Source organism: Microcaecilia unicolor, chromosome 5 (assembly GCF_901765095.1).
Source record: "Microcaecilia unicolor chromosome 5, aMicUni1.1, whole genome shotgun sequence".
NCBI classification, from domain to species: Eukaryota; Metazoa; Chordata; class Amphibia; order Gymnophiona; family Siphonopidae; genus Microcaecilia; species Microcaecilia unicolor.
This window is the reverse complement of record NC_044035.1, coordinates 340,874,070-340,901,314: the sequence shown is the minus strand read 5'-3', so window position 1 is coordinate 340,901,314 and position 27,245 is coordinate 340,874,070. Positions and strand designations below refer to the sequence as shown.

The following is a 27,245-nucleotide window of genomic DNA, read 5'->3' as shown; positions in this document are numbered from 1 at the left end:
GATTGTACAGACTGTTTCTGATTGAGCTGGAAGCCCAAAAGTGCAAAAGGAAATGTGGCCAAGGTCATCCCTCTCCACTAAAAATGCAACTTTTCATGACCTTAGTAGCCTCAGCTTGAAACAGATTATTCACAGAAAAAAATCATCTGGACCCAGCTAGTCTGCAGGTTTTCTTTTAACTGATTTTTTTTTTTTGCATCTTATCTCTTCAACAAAGCATACTACAACAATCCATCTTAAGAACTGTAACGCATTAACGCTTTATCTGTTATTCCGAATGTGACCTCTTCATACTGTTTGCTTAATTCTATTATGTCACCCATGTTCTTTATGTAATACTAATCGTATCTTTTACTCTGGAATGGTGATTGCCATGACGGAACAATGTAAGCCACATTGAGCCTGCAAATTGGTGGGAAAATGTGGGATACAAATGTAACAAATAAATAAATCACTCTTTGTAGTGGTCCAGCAGGACTGCTTTCTGCTTCCCAACACTACCTGCAGCATTTCCTGGAATCAAAAGTGCAACACTGATGACCCATAAAAAGAGTTTGCAGACAAAATTTGACTATTTTCTTTTCCACACCTGGAATATTCTGTAAGAGAGCACAAACTGGATGTACCTCCGACATATACTGTAGCATCACAAGCTGCACACAGAAAACTTCAAAATTAATCACAAAACAAAAAGTATTACAGCCCTGCAGCCTGAAAGTGGTCATGTTAGTGTCAGAAATTCCTAATTGGTCCACGCTGGCTATGACATCATAAAAGACCACACATTTGTATATCTGTAAGGGCCAATCAGATCCTTTTCTACATGAGGTCATTTGTGCCACTCTTCTGATCATGGTTACTCCCAGGAGCATGGGGGGTAGAATGGGACACCATAGTCTCAAAATTTCAGAAGAAATTACAGTAGTGCGAAATCAATATGGCAGGAAACTGCTGTGTGCACTGGTGAAAAAAGTGTACCATACGATGAACCCAAAGTATCTTCATATGAAATAAAATAACTAAAACCTTCCAAACTTGATTATCAGCTCCCACCAAAACGGTAACAGAAAATCATAGACCGCTTTCAGAAATCAAAACAAAGCAGCCCAGTTATCCGCTAGAAAGATTTAAAGTAGCTGTCTGTGTAGCAGAGCCCATGGAGGTATAGAATGAAAGGAGAAAGCTGAGCCATATGCAGTGGCGTTCCTGGCCTGGATGGCACCCGGGGCGGAGCGCCGATGCGCCCCCCCCCCCCCCCCCTGCTAGATGACACATCCCCCCCTCCGGCGAAATGACCCCCCCCCTCCCCTGGGTGCACACCGCTGGGGGGGGGGGGGGGGGTGCCGCGGCGCGCGCCTGCTCCTCCGAGTTCGCTAAACTTCATTCGTTCGCTGCAGCTCCCTCTGCCCTGGAACAGGTTACTTCCTGGTGCAGAGGGAGCTGCAGCGAACGAACGAAGTTTAGCAAACTCGGAGGAGCAGGCGCGCGCCGCGGCACCCCCCCAACGGCGTGCACCCGGGGCGGACCGCCCCCACCTTGGTACGCCACTGGCCATATGCCTGGAAGAGGATAACATCAGGTTTATCAGAGATACGCAGGCAAATGCTCTGATTGTATACCATCAATTGTTTTTCCAGCTGTCTGCTTCCTATTACATGCAAGCACAGTTTAGTACATGTAATGTTGGCACTCTGACAAAGACCTGGCAGAACCCACAAAACCTACACAGATCATTTTTTTTGTGTGCAAGGTACACATGCTTTCACACAACCAAAAGAAAGCTGACGTCAGAATTTTGATTCAAGTTGGGACACAGCTATCATCTGATGTAGTCCTGGGAGGGATTTAGGAGACAAACATTCTTACTTTTTCTCCTAGGCCCAGTCGAGAGACTGGATGTGCAGGAGGCTACATTAATTCTGAAAAGCTCATGTTACAGAAATCCAATTACTTACTAAAACGATGGAGAACGCTCCTGTTAAAGTTGACTATGTGGTCATTAAGACAAATGGCTTTCCTGGTTAGAATCCAAGATAGCTCATTAGTGTGGCTTTTCTCCTACATCTTAAAAATATTGGGAATGAATGAGTTCATCCTTTTGATATTATTTTCAACCACACTGCCCAGTGCTTGAGGATTCTAATGTTTAATCAACATTTCTTTTGGACCGGTGCCTATTATCCTATGTGCCCTGTCATAAAAACTCAAAAGTAAGTTACTGAATACAACACAACTTATTTTGAAGCAACCAGGTCTTCCATATGCGTGTTTACGGGATTCAGTGAATATATGTTAAGCTAACACTTCTGAATTTTAAACACCAGCCTCAGGAAAGATGGGTCTAATTTGTAATTTTTCTGAATCTGCACAGTTAGGCTTATCTCTGAACAGATAGAACATAAGCGTTGCCATACTGGGAAGGTTCTTCAAGTCCAATATCCTGTTTCCAACAGTGGCCAATCCAGGTCACAAGTACCTGGCAAGATCCCAAAACAGTAAAACAGATTTTAATCTGCTTATTCTAGAAATAAGACGTGGATTTTCCCTAAGTCCATTTTAATAATTGCTTATAGACTTTTCTTCTAAGAAATTATCCAAACCTTTTTTAAACCCTGCTAAGCTAACTGCTTTTACCACATTCTCTGGCAACAAATTCCAGAATTTAATTACACATTGAGTGAAGAAATATTTTCTCTGGTTTGTTTTAAATTTACTACTTAGTAGCTTCATTGTGTATCAGACTCCTAGTATTTTTTTGAAATATGCTGAGCTCATACAGGACTACATAAAACCATTTATTAAACTTTTTTTTGGCTCACCGAGGATAGACAATCAGGATGTGAGAAATGAAGTTTAACAGTACCACACAGGCTCTCACATCAGGGTTGATGCAGAAAACCACACAGCAGAACCAAGCTTAAACTGCGCCATGCAGGAAGCTAATGTTAAGCAAATTTTATACATGCAGAACTTCCACATTAGTAAGGGGATGGCTGTAGGACACATGCGCACAAAAGTTCAGCAGTAAAGTGCAGATTCTTGTGTGCATGTCCAAAGAAAAAAGTAATAAATAATGATATCTGGGCTTTCAGTGCGCAGCATTAAAGAGTTTCCCCCCCAACTGCAATAGCAGGCAATAACACAGCAATGCACTTAAGTAAAATCTAACCCATACTTTTAAAAACTACGTTTTTATTGTGAGGACTAGCCACGGAGCTCAGACATCTTCTTTGTCAGTGTTCATTGAGCCTGGGCCTGCTGAGGAGGGGGGCACATTCTGTTCTACGGAATGAAGGAAAATGGCTCCTGTTGGTCAAGTAGTCTAGAAGATGCCTGTGAGTGGGGTGGGGAGGACCTTCTCCCTCAGGCTTTCAAAGCTCCCCCACAGTTGCCCAGAAAAGCCATCTAGAGTGAGAAGGTGAGGTGTTGAAAGATGTATGGTAAAAGAGGGAACAAAACGGGTGAGAGAGACAAAATCAAGTTGTTTAATATGAAAAGAGTAAGTTCCACTTACGCTCTCTCTTCACCACCCACAGTCACAATGCACTCAGAGTAGCCTCGAGGTTTAAAAGAAGCTAGCAGTGCCTCGCCCTGTTGTGGCTGACTGAGTGGGATGTTGCTGCATTCCTTGACTATCTCCCGTGCCAGTGGCTCACTCATCATCTGCTCTCGTAAATAGCTGGAGTCTAAGCCAGTTACCCACAAGGTCGACGCAACATCCTTCATGTACACCTAATGAGTCGGAAAGAAACGCAAAGGAAAAAGGTTAAAACATAACAGCACGATCAGTTTTGCCCAAGGTGACGAACCACCAGTTCATATCAAACAAGTGGATTCTAGAAAGCAACACCCACAGTAGTAAGCAAAATTGATAAACAGGGCAGAATATAGGCACCAAGTTTCCTGTACTGGTGGTGAGCAGAATAGTAACTTGGGGCCCCTTTTACAAAGCGGCGGTAAGCCCAATGCAGGCTTACTGCTCTCTAAAAAGGAACTACCCCTGGGATACCGCAGCAGCCCGGCGGTAGTTCCCACCCCCAGCACGCTGTCATTTATTTATTTATTTAGATTTTGTTCACACCTTTTTCAGTAGTAGTAGCTCAAGGTGAGTTACACTCAGGTACTCTGGATATTTCTCTATCCCAGGAGGGCTCACAATCTAAGTTTGTACCTGAGGCAATGGAGGGTTAAGTGACTTGCCCAAGATCACAAGGTGCAGCAGTGGGATTTGAACTGGCCACCTCTGGATTGCAAGAGTGGTGCTCTAACCACTAGGCCACTCCTCCACTAGCAACATTCTGTATAGAATCTCAAATAGTAGCAACAGAATCTCAAATAGTACCAACATTCCATGTAGAATCTGAAATAGTAGCAACATTCCATGTGGAATCTCAAATAGGGAAAGGGAAATTGGACTTGATATACCGCCTTTCTGAGGTTTTTGCAACTATATTCAAAGCGGTTTACATATATTCAGGTATTTATTTTTCTACCTGGGGCAATGGAGGGTTAAGTGACTTGCCCAGAGTCACAAGGAGCTGCAGTGGGAATTGAACTCAGTTCCCCAGGATCAAAGTCCACTGCACTAACCACTAGGCTACTCCTCCACTAGCAACATTCCATGTAGAAGCCTGCCCTTGCAGATCAGCAATGCGGCCGCGCAGGCTTCTGTTTCTGTGAGTCTGACGTCCTGCACATATCTGCACATATTTTTGTAGCGCTGGTGTGTACCCGGTGGTAATTGGGCAGTGCCGTGCGCTGCCCCGGTTACCGCCAGGTTAGAACAGGAGCCCTTACCGTCACCTCAATAGGTGACGGTTAAGGGCCCCCCCCCCTGAAATGGCCGCGTGGCTAGTGCATTTCCTGCAGAAAAGAAAGACCTACCTTTTACTCGACTGCACGCATCAAAAGCACGCACCTACGCCGGCACAGGCCCCCTTTTGCCACAGCATGGTAAAAGGAGCCCATAGTAAATAACAGCAGATAAAGACATGAATGGTTCATCCAGTTTACCCAACATGATCAATTCATAATTAAACCAACAACGAAGGTGATAAAATACTTCACATGGTCTTTCTTTGGCATTTCTGGGACACGGACCGTAGAAGTCCGCCCGGCACTATCCTTACATTCCAACTACTGGAGTTGCTGTCTAAGTCCACTCCAGCCTATTAGAATCTGTCTTCTCATTTGCGGGACACAGACCGTAAAAGTCTGCCCGGCACTGTCCTCACGTTCCAGCTACTGAAGTTGCTGTCAATGTCCTCTCCAGCCCATTCTAAACAGACTGCCACATACAAGACACAGACAATACAAGTCTGCCAGGCAACAACCTCAGGGATCCTTTTACTAAGGTGCGCTGAAAAATGGCCTGGGGTAGTGTAGGCACAGGTTTTGGCTATGCGCAGAATCTTTTTCAGAGTACCTGTAAAAAAGGCCTTTTTAAAATTTTTGCCGAAAATGGACGTGCAACCATTTTGGGTCTGAGACCTTACCATCAGCCATTCACCTAGCGGTAAAGACTCACGCAATAGCAGGGCAGTAATGCCTATGCGCATCAAATGCCACTTGGCACGCGTAGCTGTCACGCGACAGAAAATAAAAATATATTTTTCAGACGCGCATAGCAGACGTGCCAAACATGAAATTACCCCAAGGATCACGCAGTAGCCGGGCGGTAACTCAGAATTGGTGTGCGTAGGTGCTTATGCGACTAAGTTCTTCACTGCCGGAGTCACTATCTATATGGCACTTGACACAACACACACACAGCCATTTAAGGGGTTTTTTTTTTTGGGTTTTTTTATACCACCCATTTTCTAATTAGAGATCCTCTGTGTTCATCCCATGCCTTTTTAAATTCAGTCACTGTTTTCGTCTCCATCACCGCCACCCTCGGAAGGGCATTCCAGGCATCGGACCACCCTCTCCACGAGAACATCAATACACCTACTACTGGTCAAAGAGAGTGAGTAAGAGGGACTGCTACAGATCTCTACACAAACTATGCAAACAGAATACCGCACCTTGGTCACAGCCAAAACATAGCTACATAGGAACCAGTTCTTTGGACCCAGTGGGTGCTGAGCACTCCCAATTTTGAAGAAACTATTTTTTGTCCAGGGAGGGGCTACTGTGTGGCACCCCCACTCATTTTGAAACGCTGGCACTTCTGCATAAATAGGCCTTCATCAAATTCAAATATGAAAACAAAAATTGAACAAGTAACCCCAAGAATACAAACTCGGCATGTACCACAACACTGGAGAACGAAAATCAAATTCATTTACTCTCATTTTTAACACAATACAAAGACATCCACAATGCACATTTCCACAAAACTAATGTATTCCAGTTCATAAATTCAGAATAAAAACATTTTTTTCTACCTTTGTCTGGGTATTTTATTTCTGTAATCATGTTGGTCCTAGTGAGTTTCTCTCTTTGTCTGTTTTCTTCTTGATCTTCCCCCATTTCTTTTCTGAATTTGTCCAAATTTCACCCTCCAGTTCTCTACCACCTCCTTATCAACTTTCCATCTTTATTTCTGAATCCCTAGCTCTCTCATCTAATCTCCTTGACAACCCCCTATGGGTTTTCCCCCCATAATTCCACATGGTCGCAGATCTTCCCTTCCTCCACTTTTATAACTCAGCATTTCCTTTCTTTATCCTTCTCTCCACTGCATAGCATCTGGTCTCCCCCTCTCCAACCCCCACCCTTATAGCCTAACATCTTCTCTCGCTCCTCTCCCCACTCTTGTAGCCAAATACCTTCCATCCCCCCCCCCCCATTTGTAGCCTAGAATTTCCTTTTCCCTCCCTTCCCAACAGTGCAGCTTCTCCCCTTTTGCCCCCATAATCAGCATCCTCCTCTCTATCCCTTTCTGGTTTCCCCAGTCAGAATCTCTCCCTCCCATTCCTTTTCTTTCCCACCATATTCAGCAACTCCTCTGTCTCCTCCCTTCCCTTGTCTCCCATTTTCCTCTCTACTCCCTGTCCAGCATTTCTCCCCCCCCCCCCCACATGGCCAGGCCTCCCCCCCTCCATGGATAACCATTTTTTTTCTTTCCCTTCTCCATGGACTACCATTTTTCTCCCCCCCCCCCCCCCCCTCCATGGACCTGAATATTTTCCTTCCCTTTCCCTCCCCCCAGCCAGCAATCAAGCTTCTCCTCTTGTCGCTCTGTGCTCCTCTGTGTACCTTTTTAAAGTGGTCTTCGGTTGCTGGAGGCAGCCGGCAGTAAACAGCAATTCAGATGGGTTGTTCACGCCCACCACAGAACCTTCTCTCTGATACTTCCTGCCTCTGCGGAAACAGGAAGCACATCAGAGAGAAGCCTCTGTGGTGGACGCGAACAGCCCGCCCGTCTGAATTGCTGTTCACTGCCGGCTGCCTCCACCAACAAAAAACACTTTTTAAAAAGGTATACCCTGAGGTGTTAAGAGGTAAGGGAAGATATTGGGTTACTAGCTGGGGGTGGGGGCTAAGACAGGAGGGAGAAAAGTTGGACCGAGCGGCGGACAGGAAGGATGGTGTGATGATTGTGATGATGTCACTTCCAGTTACAAAAAAGCGCCGGAACACTGTTCCACCCTATTCCGGCACACATTAAGCTCAGAGTATTTTTTTTTTTTTTTTACATTTGTACCCCGCACTTTCCCACTCATGGCAGGCTCAATGCGGCTTACATGGGGCAATGAAGGGTTAAGTGACTTGCCCAGAGTCACAAGGAGCTGCCTGTGCCTGAAGTGGGAATCAAACTCAGTTCCTCAGTTTCCCAGGACCAAAGTCCACCACCCTAACCACTAGGCCACTCCTCCTTTTCCTTCACTAAAGTAACTAATCTTCAAGTATCACACTGCTTCTGCCCACTTACAGGAATGCCTTGTTTCTATAGTAAAGAGAAGGGAATCTTCCAAAAATATTTCAATTTTTAGCAGTAAATTTATCTCTCTCCTCCCCAAAAAACTGCACCCTAACATTCCCCACTAGAACTATAAAAAGGTGGAGGAGTGGCCTAGTGGTTAGGGTGGTGGACTTTGGTCCTGGGGAACTGAGGAACTGAGTTTGATTCCCACTTCAGGCACAGGCAGCTCCTTGTGATTCTGGGCAAGTCACTTAACCCTCCATTGCCCCATGTAAGCCGCATTGAGCCTGTCATGAGTGGGAAAGCGCAGGGTACAATTGTAACAAAAATAAAATAGATACTATTGGAGATTCTACATGGAATGTTGCTACTATTGAAGATTCTACATGGAATGTTGCTATTCTACTACCAACATTCCATGTAGAAGGCTGCGCAGGCTTCTGTTTCTGTGAGTCTGACGTCCTGCACGTACGTGCAGGACGTCAGACTCACAGAAGCAGAAGCCTGCGCGGCCACATTGGTGATCTGCAAGGGCCGACTTCTACATGGAATGTTGCTAGTGGAATAGCAACATTCCATGTAGAATCTCAAATAGTAGCAACAGTGGAGGACTGGCCTAGTGGTTAGGGTGGTGGACTTTGGTCCTGAGGAACTGAGTTCGATTCCCACTTCAGGCACAGGAACCTCCTTGTGACTCTGGGCAAGTCACTTAACCCTCCATTGCCCCATGTAAGCCGCATTGAGCCTGCCATGAGTGGGAAAGCGCAGGGTACAAATGTAACAAAAAAAAAAAAAAAAGTCACCCCCCCCCCAATTTTTTTTTTTTTTTAATTAAAAAGGAAAAGAAAGTAGGCAGAAAATAAAAAACACTGCCCACACACACCCTGGTGACTTTCATCTACCATGAGGGATACTGATGGTAATTACCTCATCTTCCAGTCCATATGGTTAATACTGCGCAAGAATAAACAATCCTCAACAAGGCAAAAAAAAAGCCAGTTGTGTCTATATCAGGTTTTGACTGCTGGTTACTCTGGTCCTGAAAAGTCATGAAGCTTTTGAATCTTATGTTTATGTTTATTTGTATCCTTCCTTATATCCAAGGCGGGTAACAACACAATAACAGTAAAACAAAAACACAATACAGACCACTAATCAATACAATGAAAATGATTCATCATAAATTCAATAGCAGTATACAAGATGCTAAGCATCTTGTCTGAGCCCTGATTCTTTTTATTTGGAGTGACACAAGCAATATCAAGATTTTGGACCCAATCAAAACATTTTTCCATTTCTATGAAGTGTATTGCTTGTCCTTGATAGGTAAAAAGATTAAACCAAACAGGAATCTCCATATCTGTACCATACCCCCTTCTCTCAAAGGTGTTAAGGCCTAGGAATGCTTTTCCTGTACTCCAACGTCTGAAAACACTGACTCCTTATTTTGTATGGCTCTCATTAATTTCTGTTTACCATCAACATATGAAAACAGACATTAATAGGTCTTGGTTTTGAGCCTTTAGCATCAGCTCGGTATGTGGACCACCAGTGCACCAAGTCTATCTGAACCTCTTTACCCTTAATATGGGACACAAACCTGAAAAATCTAACAATTTGAAAAATGTCTGCAATATTTCCCCTTCAGGAATTCCAGTAATATGTATATACTGCTAAAAGCCCACCTTTTTGATGCTGCTTTTGACTCCTAACCCTTATTCACTTGTTCAGAACCCTTATTTTATCATCCTCACTTTAATATTCCCTTATCTCTTATTTGTCCTGTTTGTCTGTCCTAATTAGATTGTAAGCTCTGTCGAGCAGGGACTGTCTCTTCATGTTCAAGTGTACAGTGCTGCGTACGTCTAGTAGTGCTATAGAAATGATAAGAAGTAGTAGTGTTTGGGATTCCGGAATCTTGCTACTCTTTGGGATTCTACATGGAATCTTGATTCTCTTTGGGATTCCGGAATCTTGCTACTCTTTGTCCTTAGCCCTTATGCGTGCTGTTTGTCTGTCCTGATTAGATTGTAAGCTCTGTCGAGCAGGGACTGTCTCTTCATGTTCAAGTGTACAGCGCTGCGTACGTCTAGTAGTGCTATAGAAATGATAAGTAGTAGTACTGCACCATTGTTGTTGATTTTCCCTAAATGTCTTTACACTGATCCTGCAAGGTTTTGTTTTTCGCTTCAAAACACGTGGTTGCATCTACCTGTTCACTCATGTTTATTTCATTTTGAGACATCCTTTCTTCTAGGGTTTTGAAGTCCAATTTGAATTCACTAATCACAGCATGAACGTCTGCCCTAAAGAGAGTTTAACCTGATTTACTAACTCAGCAAGGTCCGCATTGGTAAGAGACATGCTTTCAGAGGGGTTGGCTTCTGGCTGCTGATTTTCCATTGTAGTGATATATAAATGCTTAGGGTTGTCTGCTATATTTTGCGAATCTCAGAATACTTGGGTTTTGACACCCTATAACAGTGCATCTCAATTGTGCAACGGCATAACATTAGAGATTAGGACGGTATAAAATCAAAAGTATCCCAGGAAACTCATCCATCAAAGCCCTATATGAACAGGGTACCCTAAAAGGCCAGTCCTTAGATTTTGACTGACACATCCAAGCAAGAACAGAGAATGAACCCTGCTGCTATTTGTAAATTATACTGTGTGATCTGAGGATCATCTTAGTGACCCATGAGGCTCAAGGCCTGCTCCCGTTCTAAAATTCAGCGCTGCAGGCTTTTGATGCACCGCTCATCAAAATTCCAGGAGCAAGATGAAAGATTGTGTGGGGTGCTGAGAAAGTTTGAAGAGGTAAATTATAGGGTCTGCCCAGGATATTGCTCTCCCAAGATCGGCTGCTGAGAGCTCTCTCTGTGTCTGCAAAGGTATCTGATGGCAACGCCCAAGCCGTGGCACACCCTGGATGCAGCAGAAACGCTGCACTTTTGACCTACTCCAAAAACACTTCTCCAGCACTGAGCTTCCAGGAGTCAGACTGACAATCTGCAGGTTCTCTAAATATTCTAAAACGACTCTCTAAAGGAACGGGAGCATTATATTGTAAAAACTCATTCATCTCTTATCAACTGACTGAATACAAAGCTGAGGGGTTAAGCGGCCATCTTGTATGCATCCAACCCCCCCCCCCCCCCCCCCCAAAAATAAATAAATAAATAAATAAATAAAGATATTTAATGTTAACTAATGGGGATTACAGATATCATAACAGGAGAAGAGAAAAGTCTGAAAGAAGAGGATAAACAACAAGGCTGACGTTTTAAAAGCACTGAGCTTCAGTCTGTTCTTTTAAATCCAGTAATTAGCTGCTGCCAGACATTTGCTGAATGGGGAAAGGTTAGATGTACAGGGATATAACTCAATTAATGTTAATACAGACACAGCTGCTCAACAATGATTTCCTAGAAAGGTGTCTTGCTTTTGCATTACATATAGAGATTTAGAGTTGGAGAGGATTTTACAGACATGTCCACTATAATTAAACCTGAGGCTTGTGTTGGTGGAGGTGTACATTGTACTTATGAAGGCCTGAACCAAGCAGTTTCAGTGCTGCTAAGTATCTAATATCTAAGAATTAACGTACAGACGATGAGAAGTGGAAATTTCTCTTTTTTCTGTAAATTACAATGATATTAAGCAGGCCAGGTGAAGCAAGTACCCCCACCTCTTCCCCCACTTTCCTCTGACCAAGCAAGTGAAAGACAATGAGCTCCTGCCATTTGTTGTCCATTTGCTGTTCACATGAATGTGTGTATTAGCCTTTGAGAGACTTTTAGGATGCAGATCAAAGGAAGTTCCAGGTGTAGGGGGCAGGGCTGACAGAGGAGAGAGAGAGATAGAAATCCTGTAGTAAGGACTGGATAAGAAATATTATTGCAGAAGGGGGAAAATCTCTCCCTTTGAATATGGCCAGGCTTGGAAGTAAGGCTACTATCCAGGACAGAATTACCCTTTTACAACCACACTCAGGTAACATCTTATTTCCTTCTCTGCCTAGAACAATTCAAACACTATCTCCCTGGTCCCTGGAGTCAAAAGCAATAGTTCTATTGACAAGAGAAACCTAACACCTCTATAACAACTCTATAAGAAAACAATAATTAACCTTTTTCTCCTCTTTCAGAATAGGAGAAAATACTAATTAAAGGTTTGAAAAATATATGTCCAAGACACTTGGGGGTAGATGCATCAAGCAAACGTAAAAAAATCAGAAACGTTAAAACCTTTACCGAATTTAAAATAACGAAGCATGCTCCAAAAACACAGCCCCAAAAAGTTTGGTGCGGTATTGGAAAGAACGATGCACCAATCCCCGTCGGTAATCGGCTCGTAAAGCATGCGCAAAGCAGCCAAGCGTTATGCTGGCTGCTCTGCGCATGCCAGAAACGTTCAAAACACAGTCAAATCGCAAGCACATGGCTCCCAAATCAAAATAAAAATAAAAAAAGGATCGGGAGGGGGCAAGGGCGCTCATCAGGAGCGTCCTGTACGGACGGCCTTGCCCCCCCCCCCACACTTTCCGCCGCTCCCCCCACCCCGAAAAAGCAAACTTCTAGAAGCCCCTGCCCCCCTCCCTTCCTCACTACTCTGTCACCTCAGCTCCGCCTCCCGACATCCTCCGTCCGTGCCCCGCCCCCTTTTGGGGTCGTCGCCGCCATTCCCCTCCTCCATCGGGCCCCCCTTCCTCTTACCGGGCCCGTGCAGCGCCTCTCTCCTCTGTCCGAAGGCGCTGCACGGGCAAGAAGAAAGCTGAATCAGCTGATGCCTGCCTTCGCCTAGCTTCGATAGAGCGTCTTTCTCCTCCTGGGCCCGCCCCTGTCTGACGTCAGTAACCTACGTAGGTTACTGACGTCAGACAGGGGCGGGCGCAGCAGAAGAAAGACGCGCCATCGCGAAGGCAGGCATCAGCTGATTCAGCTTTCTTCTTGCCCGTGCAGCGCCTTCGGACAGAGGAGAGAGGCGCTGCACGGGCCCGGTAAGAGGAAGGGGGGCCCGATGGAGGAGGGGAATGGCGGCGACGACCCCAAAAGGGGGCGGGGCACGGATGGAGGATGTCGGGAGGCGGAGCTGAGGTGAGAGAGTAGTGAGGAAGGGAGGGGGGCAGGGGCTTCTAGAAGTTTACTTTTTCGGGGTGGGGGGAGCGGCGGAAAGTGGGGAGCAGCGGGGGGGGGGGGGCAAGGCCGTCCGTACAGGACGCTCCTGATGAGCGCCCTTGCCCCCTCCCGATCCTTTTTTTTTTTTTTATGTGTTTTCTGAGGTCCTTTGGACCAATCACAGCGCTTTTAGCTCTGCTAATGCGCTGGGATTGGCTCAAAGTTTGTTTATTTTTTCACTTAACACTTTTTCCTGCCACGGAGCTGTCCTAACGAGAGGTCCAGACCTCTCGTTAGTTTTCCTGCCTTTTTCCTGCGTAAAGGCAATCGGAAAAGGTTAGTGCATGTCGTTTCAATGGGGTTTTCACACTAATTGCTCATCTCCATTCCGTTTTCGTTAGCTGCTACTGTCGTCGGAAAATAGGCTTAAGTGCATGGAAAGGATAGGAAATTCTTCCCTGAGGGCTCATTTAACGATGAAAAACGTTTAGTGCATCTACCTCTTGGACAGCAGACTAAATGCATCCTCAAAAGGAAATAGAAACAGATGCTATATATTTCTTTATTGTCAGGAGATCCTGCCTGACTATGGGATGCTAATTAAGAGGGTGTGACAACCCCTCCCCCTTGTGCTCCCTTTTTGTCTTGTAAGGGAAAGTTCTATATATTATGTCTTTGCCAGATAAGAAGTGGTCAGTGTCTAGTGCACTCTGCCCCATGCCAGGGGATGGAGAGCCTGACCTGATCATTTCCATTGTCCTTTCATGTTTTTTCTCCTCTTTTCTATACTAGACTATACTTGAATATTTTCTTATTTTTTTATCCTAATCTCTGGATAATTAAATAAACCTGTGTTAACCCCAGGAAGTGCTTCCTTGGTCTCTTTTTGTCTTTGTTGCAGTCTAAATAGTGCTACCAGTTGTCTGGTTCTTTTAAGGTACCGGGGTCGAGGGGATTGCATTTGTGTGAGTAGTGCCCAGCCGTGATTAGACTCTGGAGGCGTGGCACAAAAAGCACAAACACTTGTTATAGCCACATTCTACAAATTTGCTGAACAGGTCGAGCTTTACAAGATGCTATACTCCATTGGCGTAGCCACAGGTGGACCTGGGTGGACAACAGTAGCACACGTTTAGTGGTAGCTGTGGGATCCCAAGCTCGGCCAGCTGAAGACTTCCTCCAGATGGTAATGAAAACGCTACTCTCCATGATACCGGCACCTGCCTGCTGCAGACTGCCATAGTGGAAAGAAGCGTTTTCACACCAGCTGAGATATTTTTTGGGTGGTAGTTGGGGGGGGGGGGGGGGGAGAACAATTGGTGCCCACCCACTTCTTCCCTAGGCCCACCCAAAATCTGTTGTCTGGCTACGCCCCTGCTATACTGAAGAACTGTTTCTACAGGGGCAATTCTATACAGGATGCTACAATTCTGAGGTCCATAAAGTCAATGTTAAAACAGTATTCTCTAACGAACAAACTGTGTGCCAAAGCTGGTATATAATACTAGTAAAGGCCTGCCTGAAGTTAGGCATAAGCGCTTATAACTGCTCGTGCCTCAATGCGACGATTGTGTGCATCGCTGCCAGTATTCTGTAAAGTGAGCGGTAAAATAGTAAGCAGACCCCTGACTGCCCATACCGCACCCATGCGTATGCCCCCATTGGATTTAGGTGCCAACTTTATAAAATAGGGTTACACCTCACTAATGCACATAATTGCTAATCAGTGCCAGTTCGAGCAATTGACAATTAGTGGCAGTTGTGCCAATTTAGGTCCAATAAAACAATGTCGTTGCCTGCGTGAGGTATTCTATACAAGTGTGCACACATTTTCACACGCAGCTGCGCGCACCATTTAGAATTATGGGGTACGGACCAGATTCAGTTAAAAAAAAAAAAAACACACCTAGCGCTATTCTATAAAGGGCACTCCTCTCCCCGACCCTTGTGATCATCCCAGCAGTCCCTTCTTTAACTACCCCCTCCTTCCATTATACGTCACGACAGTACTTGAGCACTGCCTTTGATTGATCTTCCACTAAGAAATTCTGAGCCTGCTGCACGGTCATATCTTCAATTACACTTCCCAAACTGCAAGGGTGTCAAATATAAGATGATTTTTTCCTCCTCTTTCCGCTATTGTTGCCCAAAATTGTGGAATGCTTTGCCGAAGCACCTCAAAATGCAAATGGACCACACCCTCTTCAAGAAAATGCTGAAAACATACGTACTCTCCTAGTTACTCTGCTGTCTAATATTCCCCAATGCATTCCCCCTCTTGCCTAGTTTTCCGCAGTTAGTTATTGTTCCCCTTGTATATCCTTTGTTCACTTTATCTGTATCTTCACAATTTGTAATTTCTTTGCTAAATTCTTCTGTAAGCCAAATTGCGCCTGCAGGTGTGGGAAAATGTGGGATACAAATGAACTATAAATAAATATATGGGCCCAAAGCTTTCCCATAGCAAATCCAAACCCCCATATTCTGTTTAAGAAATTCTGGCTTGTTAATCAAATTGTTCCTTCTGGACCTTCGGTCTATACTATCTAACTATTCTACCCTTTTCTCCGTCTCCTCCTCTGACCATTTATTGTTCTAACATAGTAACATAGTAGATGACGGCAGAAAAAGACCTGCACAGTCCATCCAGTCTGCCCAACAAGACAACTCACGTGTGCTACTTTTTGTGTATACCCTACTTTGATTTGTACGTATGCTCTTCAGGGCACAGACTGTATAAGTCTGCCCAGCACTATCCCCGCCTCCCAACCACTAGCCCCGCCTCCCAACCACCGGCTCTGGCACAGACCGTAATAAGTCTGCCCAGCACTATCCCCGCCTCCCACCACCGGCTCTGGCACAGACCGTATAAGTCTGCCCAGCACTATCCCCGCCTCCCAACCACTAGCCCCGCCTCCCAACCACCGGCTCTGGCACAGACCGTATAAGTCTGCCCAGCACTATCCCCGCCTCCCACCACCGGCTCTGGCACAGACCGTATAAGTCTGCCCAGCACTATCCCTGTCTCCCACAACCGGCTCTGGCACAGACCGTATAAGTCTGTTAACCGCTTAGCTGCCATTTAGCTATTGGTGGTACATCAAATGAATTCCCACACCAGGACTTATGCCTGCTGAAACCAGATAAAAAACACCGAGGTAGAGAAACTGGATCCACTACCAAAGGAACAAATCGGCAACAGAGGAGCAGCATGGTCAACAAGACTCTTCCAAAAGCAAAGGAGATGGGATAAAGAGATATACACTTTATTAGTAAACGTATGGTTCGGGATAAGGTATCTTTCAAAGATATCACCAAACCAGGGACGATAGGATATCCTGATAGTGAGGTTGCAAAAGAGACCGTAGTAGATCAGGTGTTCTTAAATAAAAATAAGACAAAAGATTGCAAATTAATACTGTCAAGTACTAAGCATCATGTAAATAGAAACAACAAACATACTTTGAAATGTCTATATGCGAATGCGAGGAGCATAAGAAATAAGATGGGAGAGTTAGAATATATTGCATTAAATGAAAAATGAGATATAACAGGCATCTCTGAGACCTGGTGGAAGGAGGATAACTAGTGGGACACTGTCATAACGGGGTACAAATTATATCGTAGTGATAGGGTAGATCGAATTGGTGAAGGGGTAGCATTGTATATTAACGAGAGCTTTGAATCAAATAGATTGAAAATTCTGCAGGAAACAAAACACTTCTCGGAATCACTATGGATTGAAATTCCACGTTTAAAGGGGAAAAGGATAGTGATAGGAGTGTACTACCGTCCACCTGGCCAGGATGAACAGGCAGACGCAGAAATGTTAAAGGAAATTAGGGACGCAAACAAACTGGGCAACACAATAATAATGGGTGATTTCAATTACCCTGCTATTGACTGGGTAAATGTAACATCGGGACACGCTAGGGAGGTAAAATTCCTTGATGAAACCAAGGACAGCTTTACAGAGCAGCTGGTACAGGAGACGACGAGATAAGGAAAAATTCTAGACCTAGTCCTTAGTGGAGCGCATGATCTGGTGCGGGAGGTAATGGTGCTGGGGCCACTTGATAACAGTGATCATAATATGATCGGATTTGATATTAGCCTTGAAGTAAGTATACATAGGAAATCAAATACGTTAGCGTTTAACTTTAAAAAAGGAGACTATGATAAAATGAGAAGAACGGTGAAAACAAACAAAAAAAAAAAAACTCAGAGGAGCAGCTGCGAGGGTCAAAAATTTACATCAGGCATGGATGCTGTTTAAAAACACCATCCTGGAAGCCCAGGCCAAATATATTCCGCATATTAAAAAAGGAGGATGGAAGACCAAACGACAGCCGGCATGGTTAAAAAGTGAGGTGAAGGAAGCTATTAGAGCTAAAAGAAAATCCTTCAGAAAATGGAAGAAGGAACAGTCTGAAAATAATAAGAAACAACATAAGGAATGTCAAGTCAAATGCAAAGCGCTGATAAGGAAGGCTAAGAGGGACTTAAAAAAAAAAAAAAAAGATTGCGTTGGAGGCAAAAACACATAGTAAAAATTTTATATTAAAAGCAGGAAGCTGGCAAAAGAATCAGTTGGACTGCTAGATGACCGAGGAGTAAAAGAGGCGATCAGGCAAGACAAAGCCGTAGCGGAGGGATTAAATGAATTCTTTGCTTCGGTCTTCACCGAGGAAGATTTGGGTGGGATACCGCTGCCGTAAATGGTATTCGAAGCTGATGAGTCGGAGAAACTTAATGAATTCTCTGTAAACCTGGAGGATGTAATGGGGCAGTTCTACAAACTGAAGAACAGCAAATCTCCTAGACCAGATGGTATTCATTCCAGAGTACTGATAGAACTGAAAAATGAGCTTGCGGAGCTATTGTTAGTATATGTTATTTATCCTTAAAATTGAGTGTGGCACCGGAAGACTGGAGGGTGGCCAATGTAAGGCCGATTTTTAAAAAAGGTCCTAGAGGAGAGCCGGTAAACTATAGACTGGTGAGTCTGACGTCGGTTGCCGGGCAAAATGGTAGAGACTATTATTAAGAACAAAATTACAGAGCATGTTCAAAAGCATGGATTAATGAGACAAAGTCAACATGGATTTAGTGAAGGGAAATCTTGCCTCACCAATCTACTACATTTCTTTGAAGGGCTGAACAAACATGTGGATAAAGGGGAGCCGGTTGATATTGTGTATCTGGATTTTCAGAAGGCGTTTGACAAAGTACCGAACACCCACAGAAGGTGATCTCTCCACAGGAGAACGGAAAGTCAAATGTACAACCAGTGGATCCAAAAAAGTCCTCTCACAAATGGTGTTTCCCAAACAAGGTCTTTATTAAAACAAATAAAATGACCCGACACGAGTCGTGTTTCGGCCACAAGGGCCTGCCTCAGGGGTCTATAAATAAACATAAATAATCAAACACACATATTATAAAAATATATGACGATAATAATAAGAAAAATATTAATGAATAATATTCATGATAATAATGATAAAAAATGTAAGATACATACTAGTTAAATAAACCCTAAATAATAAATTAACATATAAAGTTGTTGAAATCAAACATATAAACGGCGAGTGACCGACTCACTCGCAAATGCGCAGTAGAGACTTCCTTCTCTGTCCCGCCCCCGCGTCAATACGTGATGACGAGGGCGGGACAGAGAGGGAAACTGCACCGCCGAGGTTGATACCGCTCCCCCCCCACCCGCCCACCCGAGGTCGCCGCTACCGTTACCCCCCCCCCCCCACACACACACCCGGCCCCTCTCTCCGCTACTAAACTTACACATCCATTCGCTGGAACGCAGCACGCACATCAGCTGAGCTGCCGTCGGCCTTCCTTCCCTGCCTGTGTCCCGCCCTCGCTGACGTTACGTCACAGGAGGGTGGGACACAGGCAGAGAAGGAAGGGCCGACGGCAGCTCAGCTGATGTGCGTGCTGCGTTCCGGCGAATGGATGTGTAAGTTTAGTAGCGGAGAGAGAGAGGGCCCAGGCCGGGTAGAGGGATGGCGGCGACTCCCGGGGGGGGGGGGGGGGGACGGTAGCGGTGGCGACCTCGCGGGGAGGGAGGGGGAAGGAAGGAAGGAAACCCCAATACCAGCCCGTTTTTACGAGCTCAACAGCTAGTATATGTATAAAACATACTGAAAGGAACGTACCTATAGACCTTTTGTGCAAAACGAATAATAAAACAAATGACTCACGGACAGTTTGTATAAAAAGGTATCTAGGATAAAACATATGTAAAATAATACATCAGGGTGCGTCACTAAAAAAAACTTACGTACAGAGAAAGTTATACAATACTATACATAAAGAATGTACCATACTATACATAAAATTATTAATAAAAATTATATTCCATGAAAAAGGCAATCAGGAAACCATTTGTAAAAACCAAACATCATTCAAAGAAAACTGCTTCATTCTATATATCGAAAAAAGGAACCATATGTAAAAAATGTATATAAACCAGTATATGAAAAAGAAGAATATATAAAAGAAAATTGAAGTGAAAGAAATCTGCATTTACATATACATGATAGTTAATAGTCACACATAGAGGTTACAACTAAAATATTTTAAATCAATATTCCTCAAAAACAATATGTATAAACAAAATAATAAGCAGATGAAAAATGTAAATTCCATTTGCATATATATGATTATCGATACTGTCACACATGGAGATTACAGCAAGGATTTCTAGACTCTCGTGTATGACCGAAATGAAAAATATATAAAAAATGGGTGAACATTAAAAGGCATATAAATATAATAGGGAATGACAAAAGAAAAAAAAATTAAATTAAAATTAAAAAACAAGAATATGAAAATATAAAAAGTGAAAAAATGAAACAAATATGAAAAAATAAATAAAATAATAAAAAATAAAAATATATATGAATGCATGACCTCATATGCACAAACTTCGAAAAATCTACACAGCCACAACTAAAAAATATATCCACTGAAAAAAACATATTAACTGATCTTATATACCATGTCTCTGAAAACAATACTAAAACACGACTGCAGACTAGCAGACATCTAAGTGATCATTGAATGCACCTTTCAAAGGGCAATTCCCACAAATTGAAAATACAGTAAATAAATTAAAAATGAATGCCTAAAAATGAACAGTGAATCAATAGGAAATATGTGCTACATGTGTATCGCCACTACACAGAAGTGCCCATCAAACATCTTATAAATAGGCAAAGTTATGCGAAGAAACTCATAAAATGGAAGTAACGTATGCCTGAAAAAACTTACGACTAACCGGGCAGGGACAACCCTGAACAGTTTAGCGGACACTTTCGGGATGAACATTTTGCCACAGCGTGTTGCTCACAAAACTCAAAAAAAGAAGAAAACCATGACTGAAAAAAACAGATGTCGACTATGAAGTGATAGCGGGCACTTTCGGGTTAAAATTCTGCCATGCCGTGTCGCTCACAAAACTCAAAAAAGAAAACCATATCTACAAAAATAGATGCCGAATATGAAGTGTAAATATCTAATAGATGGCAAAACAAGGTGACTTACCGCATCTAAAACGCCGCTCCAACAAACTCCCTATCGAGAGTATGTAACGGTACAAAGAAATTGAGAAAAAGAACGCCCGCAAAGAAACGGGCATTTAAACTGGAACTAAAAGTGACGACACTTCTGCTTTGCGCTTCTCCTACTTGGCGCCAAAATTTCAAATGTAAACGTTCTCTGATCGATTAAACGTCAATGAAACAATTAAAAGTGAAAATAACTTCAATATGTGGAATTGAATCAATGTTTATAAAACATTACATAGTGATGCTGACGCACAAAATAGGTGATCTAAAAAAAGTTGGCGTTTCTAATCACTAAAAACTAAATGAATAAATGAATTACTAAAAAGCTATAATGAGATAAAAGATTAAAACAAAAATGAATAATGTTGAATATATATATATATCCTTCATTATCAAAACTCATGTCCTTTGATATGTATTTAATCTAAATGATAGATGGAATTATGTCTCACATTATTTAGAGCTAAAAAAAAAATTAACAATGTATATCTATTAATATCTCACATTGTTCAAAGTATGCTGCCTAATATATTACATAAAAAATAAAAATAAAAAAATGTATGAATGAACCTAAAAAATAAAATAAAGATGAAATGAATGAAAAATAAAAAAGGTGATAAATGACCGTAATTGCATTAATAAAGTGATACCAGAAAATCTTAATCTCAAAAAATAATAATAAAAACAAAAATATCATGTATGTATCTTTTGTATGAATATCAATATGGAAATAAAAATGAGGATGCATATATAAAAATACATTAATGAATAAAAAAATGAATAAAAAAAGAAAAATAATAATAATAAAAAATGATTAAAAAACGAATACAAAAAATGAAAAATAATAATAATAAAAAATGATTAAAAAACAAATACAAAAAATGAAATGTGAAAAAGTGCTTACAAAAAAGAGCTAAAATCCGTGTCTGTATTGAGTCCATTAGGTGTGACTGTATCGAGTGTATATATTGTCCTTTGTTCCTCTCTAAGTAATTTGACATCTATGTCTCCCCCACGCCATGACATATGTATTTTTTTGAATACAAAAAAAATCGAAGACCATTAATGGTATGATTCTTCTCAATCCAATGTTGGCCCAATGGGGCACTTTGTACACTTTGACAAAGTACCTCATGAAAGACTCCAGAGGAAATTGGAGAGTCATGGGATAGGAGGTAGTGTTCTATTGTGGATTAAAAACTGGTTAAAAGATAGAAAACAGAGAGTAGGGTTAAATGGTCAGTATTCTCAATGGAGAAGGGTAGTTAGTGGGGTTCCCCAGGGCTCTGTGCTCTGACCGCTGCTTTTTAACATATTTATAAATGACCTAGAGATAGGAGTAACTAGTGAGGTAATTAAATTTGCTGATGACACAAAGTTATTCAAAGTCGTTAAATCATGAAAGGATTGTGAAAAATTACAAGAGGACCTTACGAGACTGGGTGTCTAAATGGCAGATGACGTTTAATGTGAGCAACTGCAAAGTGATGCACGTGGGAAAGAGGAACCCGAATTATAGCTACGTCATGCAAGGTTCCATGTTAGGAGTCATGGACCAAGAAAGGGATCTAGGTGTCGTCGTTGATGATAAATTGAAACCTTCTGTTCAGTGTGCTGCTGCGGTGGCTAAGAAAGCAAATAGAATGTTAGATATTATTAGGAAAGGAATGGAAAACAAAAATGAGGATGTTATAATGCCTTTGTATCGCTCCATGGTGCGACCGCACATCGAATATTGTGTTCAATTCTGGTCGCCGCATCTCAAAAATATAGTGGAATTAGAAAAGGTGCAGCGAAGGGCGATGAAAATAATAAAGGGGATGGGACGACTTCCCTATGAGGAAAGGCTAAAGCGGCTAGGGTTCTTCAGCTTGGAGAAAAGATGGCTGAGGGGAGATATAATAGAGGTCTATAAAAGAATGAGTGGAGTTGAACGGGTAGATGTGAAGCGTCTGTTTACGCTTTCCAAAAAATATTAGGAATAGGGGGCATGCGATGAAGCTACAATGTAGTAAATTTAAAACGAATCGGAGAAAATGTTTCTTCACTCAACGTGTAATTCAACTCTGGAATTCGTTGCCAAAGAATGTGGTAAAGGTGGTTAGCTTAGCACAGTTTAAAAAAGGTTTGGACAGCTTCCTAAAGAAAAAGTCCATAGACCGTTATTAAATGGACTTGGGGAAAATCCACTATTTCTGGGATAAGCAATATAAAATGTTTTGTACTTTTTTGGGATCTTGCCAGGTATTTCTGACCTGGATTGGCCACTGTTGGAAACAGGATGCTGGGTTTGTTGGACCTTTGGTCTTTCCCAGTATGGCAATACTTATGTACTTATGAATTGATGCAACACGGCACCGTGTTTCACCAAAAGTGCCTGCCTCAGAAGTTTAAAAAAAAAATCACAATAAAAATACATAAATGCAATCATATAGAAATCCAGTACAAAGCCATGTATACAAGTATATGTAATATAGAGATATTTAATAAGACAAGGAATCATGTTAAAAGCATCATGAGTTGCAAAGTAGGTACGAGAGGAACTTATCCTATATAATCCTATATAATAATTTGCACCTCCAACGTTCTACGTCTGGATGCCTGGGTTCGTAACACAATTCCCACTGGTCCGCTCTTGCGTCGGAATGTGATGACGTCAGAGGGCTGATCAATGAGAGGGAAGGGAAACCAGCACCAGCCAGCCACAGAACGTTGGAGGTGAGGATTCAATCACAGGAGAATCGCCCCCCCCCCTCCCTCTCCCCCCCCCCATCCTCCAAGTTCCAGGCCCCCCTCTCCTTCGAGTTCCAGACCCCCGCGCCTCCCTCCCTCTCTCTCCCCTCCGAGTGGCAGCCCGACCTCTGTTGCCTGCCCTCGTCTCCCAGTCCTCCGCCTGCCCCTTGCTTTCCTGCGTGACAGCCTGAATTTAAAAATCCACAAATCCAGGAATAACATGTATAAAATGTTTGTACGTTTGGGAAGCTTGCCAGGTGCCCTTGGCCTGGATTGGCCGCTGTCAGGGACAGGATGCTGGGCTCGATGGACCCTTGGTCTTTTCCCAGTGTGGCATTACTTATGTACTTATGTACCTCGGGGTCCGCCAGCAGCACTAAAAGGTGAGCAGGCTGAAGTGCAGTGCCTGCTCGACTTACACTGCTGCAACTGGACCACGAGGTAACTTTTTAATTACAGCCGGCACGCAGGAAGGCGAGGGGCAGGCAGAGTACTGGGAGAAGAGGGCAGGCAACGCAGGTCGGGCTGCCACTCGGAGGGGAGAGAGAGAGAGGGAGGGAGGCGCAGGGGTCTGGAACTCAGAGAAGAAAGGGGGGCCTGGAACTCGGAGGGGAGGGGGGCCAAGCTGGAACTCTGAGGATAACCTTGCTACCGCCCGTTTCATTTGTGTCAGAAACGGGCATGTTTTACTAGTAAAATATATGGGTGTACTTAAACAAAAGTATACGTGTACAGGTAGACAAACATATTGGTGACAATATAACAAGCCATCACACAAAGCTGACCTGTGTATTGTTGTAGCATTCAAGATATTGTATTTTTAGACTCCTGAGGTAGGTACGTTTGCCAAAACACGGTTCCGTGACAAGTCCATTCTTATTACTAATAAAGAGTATATCTCTTCATCCCATCTCCTTGACTTTTTGGAATTGTTTTGTTGACCACGCTACTCCTCTCAGGACAATGCCCTTTTATCTCTCTTTAGGAGTGGAGGAGTAGCTTAGTGGTTAATGCAGCAAGCTTTGATCCTGGTGAACTGGGTTCAAGTCTCAACACAGCTCCTTGTGACTATGGACAAGTCACTTAACCATCCATTGCTCCAAGTACAAAATAAGCACCTGCATAGCTTAATGGTTAGTGCAGCGGGCTTTGATCCTTGCAATCTAGGTTTGATTTCCACTGCAGCTCCTTGCAACCGTGGGCAAGTCACTTAACCCTTCATCGCACCAGGTACAATAACTTAGATTATGAGCCCTCTAGGGGCAGAGAAACCACCTGCATATAATGTGTACAGCGCTGCATATATCTAGTAGAACTATAGAAATGATTATTAGTAGTAGTAGTATAATATGGAAACCACTTTGATTAAAAACATAGAAAGGTGGTATATCATGTCCCATCTCCCCTTTATAGAATTCAGGGGTATATGTATTAAAAACCAAAACCATACAAAAATAGATTTTACTAGGTTGGCCCTGGCTGCCCATATTGGGAGAAATTAGCTCATAGCTGGAAGGTACCATACCTTTCTGACTTCTGGGTCATGGGATATCCACCTGAGCACTGCTTCAAACACATATTTTTCATTCCCCACATTCAGTTTCTCGAGGGAGAGCACCTCCTTTAACTTCTGGTGCCCCAGTTCCAAGAACTCCTCTGTGCTGCTAACGTCTCGGAAGTGCGTCTCCAGGTACTCGGTGGCCAGGTAATAAACGTGATTCAGACAATAATGCAGTGCAAAATCACGAATACCGATACAGTTCTCTGCAGCAATGCAGCCTTCTAGAAACTCACAACACAGTGTCTTCAGATCGGTGAGAAGAAGTAAATCCGCAGCCTGCACAACATCCTGGATCGTTTCCTCACTCAATCGGATCTACAAAAGTGAAAGAAATAGAACTGTCAGCAGTCCTGGAGCCAAAATAAAACCCTCCCACAGTTAAAGAGTTCCATGGGCAAAAACTGCTACAGCTCAACTATGAACCATGATATGAGGTGCTTCCCAGTCTTTAGGAAGCTGGATTCTTTGCAAAACGTGAAAATCCCGAAGAATGATCCCTATCTCATCGTTGTAGTGTTCTTATGTAGACTGTATCATCCTATGCCAGCGATTTTCAACCGCTGTACAAATCAGTGGCGTGGCCACGGGGCCCCCGTAGATTTGGCCCTGGACCCCTCCCCCCGCCAATGACCCTCTCGATCCCCCTCCCGCCACCAACCCTCCCCAGCCGCCGTGGGCTACCTTTGCTGGCGGGGTACCCCAATCCCCTCCAGCCGAGGTCCTCTTCTTCCCACGAAGGCTTCGTTCTGTTTCTGACGTCCTGCACGACGTCAGAAACAGAACGAAGCCTTCGCGTGAAGAAGAGGACCTCGGCCGGTGGGGATTGTGGTCCCCTGCTAGCAAAGGCAGTCCACAGCAACGGCGGCGCAGGAGGGTTGGCAGTGGGGGGGGGGGGGGTCGAGAGGGTTGTCGACAGGGGTCGTCAAAGTTGGTGGTGGCAGCGGGGAGGGGAGGTCTAAAATGTGCCCCCTCACCTCGGGCACTGGACCCCCCTCTCACAAATGGTCAGCAAGTGTGCTGCAGGAGTTTGGGGGAGGGTCACAGTTCAAAAAGCAGTTAGAATCTCTCCCTGCCTGGGTCCAGTTCTAGCATCTCTTCCCCCCCAGATCATCTGGTTGCTGGATCCTCCAAAGGCTGCAGCAGGTTGCAGCCCAGACAGCTCTGAAAGCTGCCTCTCCAGCCAACAGGGCCTTTACTCTGCTGTGACCCATCGCTCTGATGTGACTTCCTGGGAGCCAGATGCGGCAGAGGAAAAGCTCCCGAGAGTTTTTCAATGCTGTCTCAGCCACGACCCACTGCAGCCTTTGGAGGAACCAGCAGGCAGATGAGGAGCTGGGGGGGGGGGGGGGGGGGGGGGGAGCGAAGCTTCTGTAATGAAGTGTCTGTAATAAAATCACAGATTTATCTCCACATTAAAATTATCAGTACACACTGAAAAAAATCTCACTCACTATATCATCACTACAGTGTTAAAAATGTGTTGAAATTAAACAGCAATAGCTCTCTCTGAAAATTGTACCCCTTTGTCTGTTTCAGCACATGCATGCCAAAAACGGATACTTTTTAGAGGAAATTAGTTCTTGTGTGCTGTATGCTTGTGAGGAGCTTGGGGGGGGACAGATGCTTTTGGGGATGGGGGAAATACAAGCTTTTTGGTTATCTTCACTGGGCCCTACCTGCGCCTACATTTTCCAAACATTCACCCTCTTATATTTGCTGAATTTTCAATTTCAGAGCTGAGCTGTAGACTGTAATGTGGCTTATCTGATGATCTCTTAATTGAAGAATTGATTTTCTACAGGACAAATCATTTTAACCTACATCTTAATATTCTTATATTAAATGGTAAATTGAAATTTATCCGTAACAAAAACGAGTGTGCCTTGACAATTTTAGTGCCTTGTCAGTGTGTCGTGAGATGAAGAAGGTTGAAAAATCACAGACTGAAGAGGGGGAACAGAACATACATATCTAATATAGGGATGCTTTTACTAGATTACGTAAAGCCCTAACGCGGACGTCGGGAGGGGGTGTGGCATGGGTGGGGATTGGGCATGGAAGCACTAACCAGTTAGCACGTTCACATTTGCACCTGCTAGCAGTAAGTACGCCCCCATTAATATTTTTCAAGTCATGCTAACAGTAAAATTAGCATGGGACCTGCTAAAATAAAGAAAAATATCCCTAGCAACCCCGAGGCTTCACCTGTGGTGACCGCCGTTCCCCGAGGGTTGAGCCCCAGGTGCTGGCAGCCGACAGGACTTCCGGATACAGGCAGGGGTCCGAGGTGGCCGCAGACAGCGAGTATCCGAATTCAGGCAGTAGTCAGTGACAGCCAGCAGGCAGAGAATGATCCGGGTTCAGGCAGGGTC

The 27,245-nt window shown here is 43.7% G+C and overlaps 1 protein-coding gene across 1 annotated transcript in view; it reads right to left on the bottom strand.

The window, feature by feature from the left end:
• GAN (gigaxonin) overlaps positions 1–27,245 on the bottom strand; it is a 127,518-nt gene that overhangs the window by 57,842 nt on the left and 42,431 nt on the right. The window contains exons 3-4 of the mRNA XM_030202656.1: positions 24,838–25,188; positions 3,515–3,732 (exon numbers count right to left, since the gene is read on the bottom strand). Of these exons, the coding sequence (XP_030058516.1) occupies positions 3,515–3,732; positions 24,838–25,188 (569 nt within the window). The remainder of the gene's footprint in view (positions 1–3,514; positions 3,733–24,837; positions 25,189–27,245) is intronic.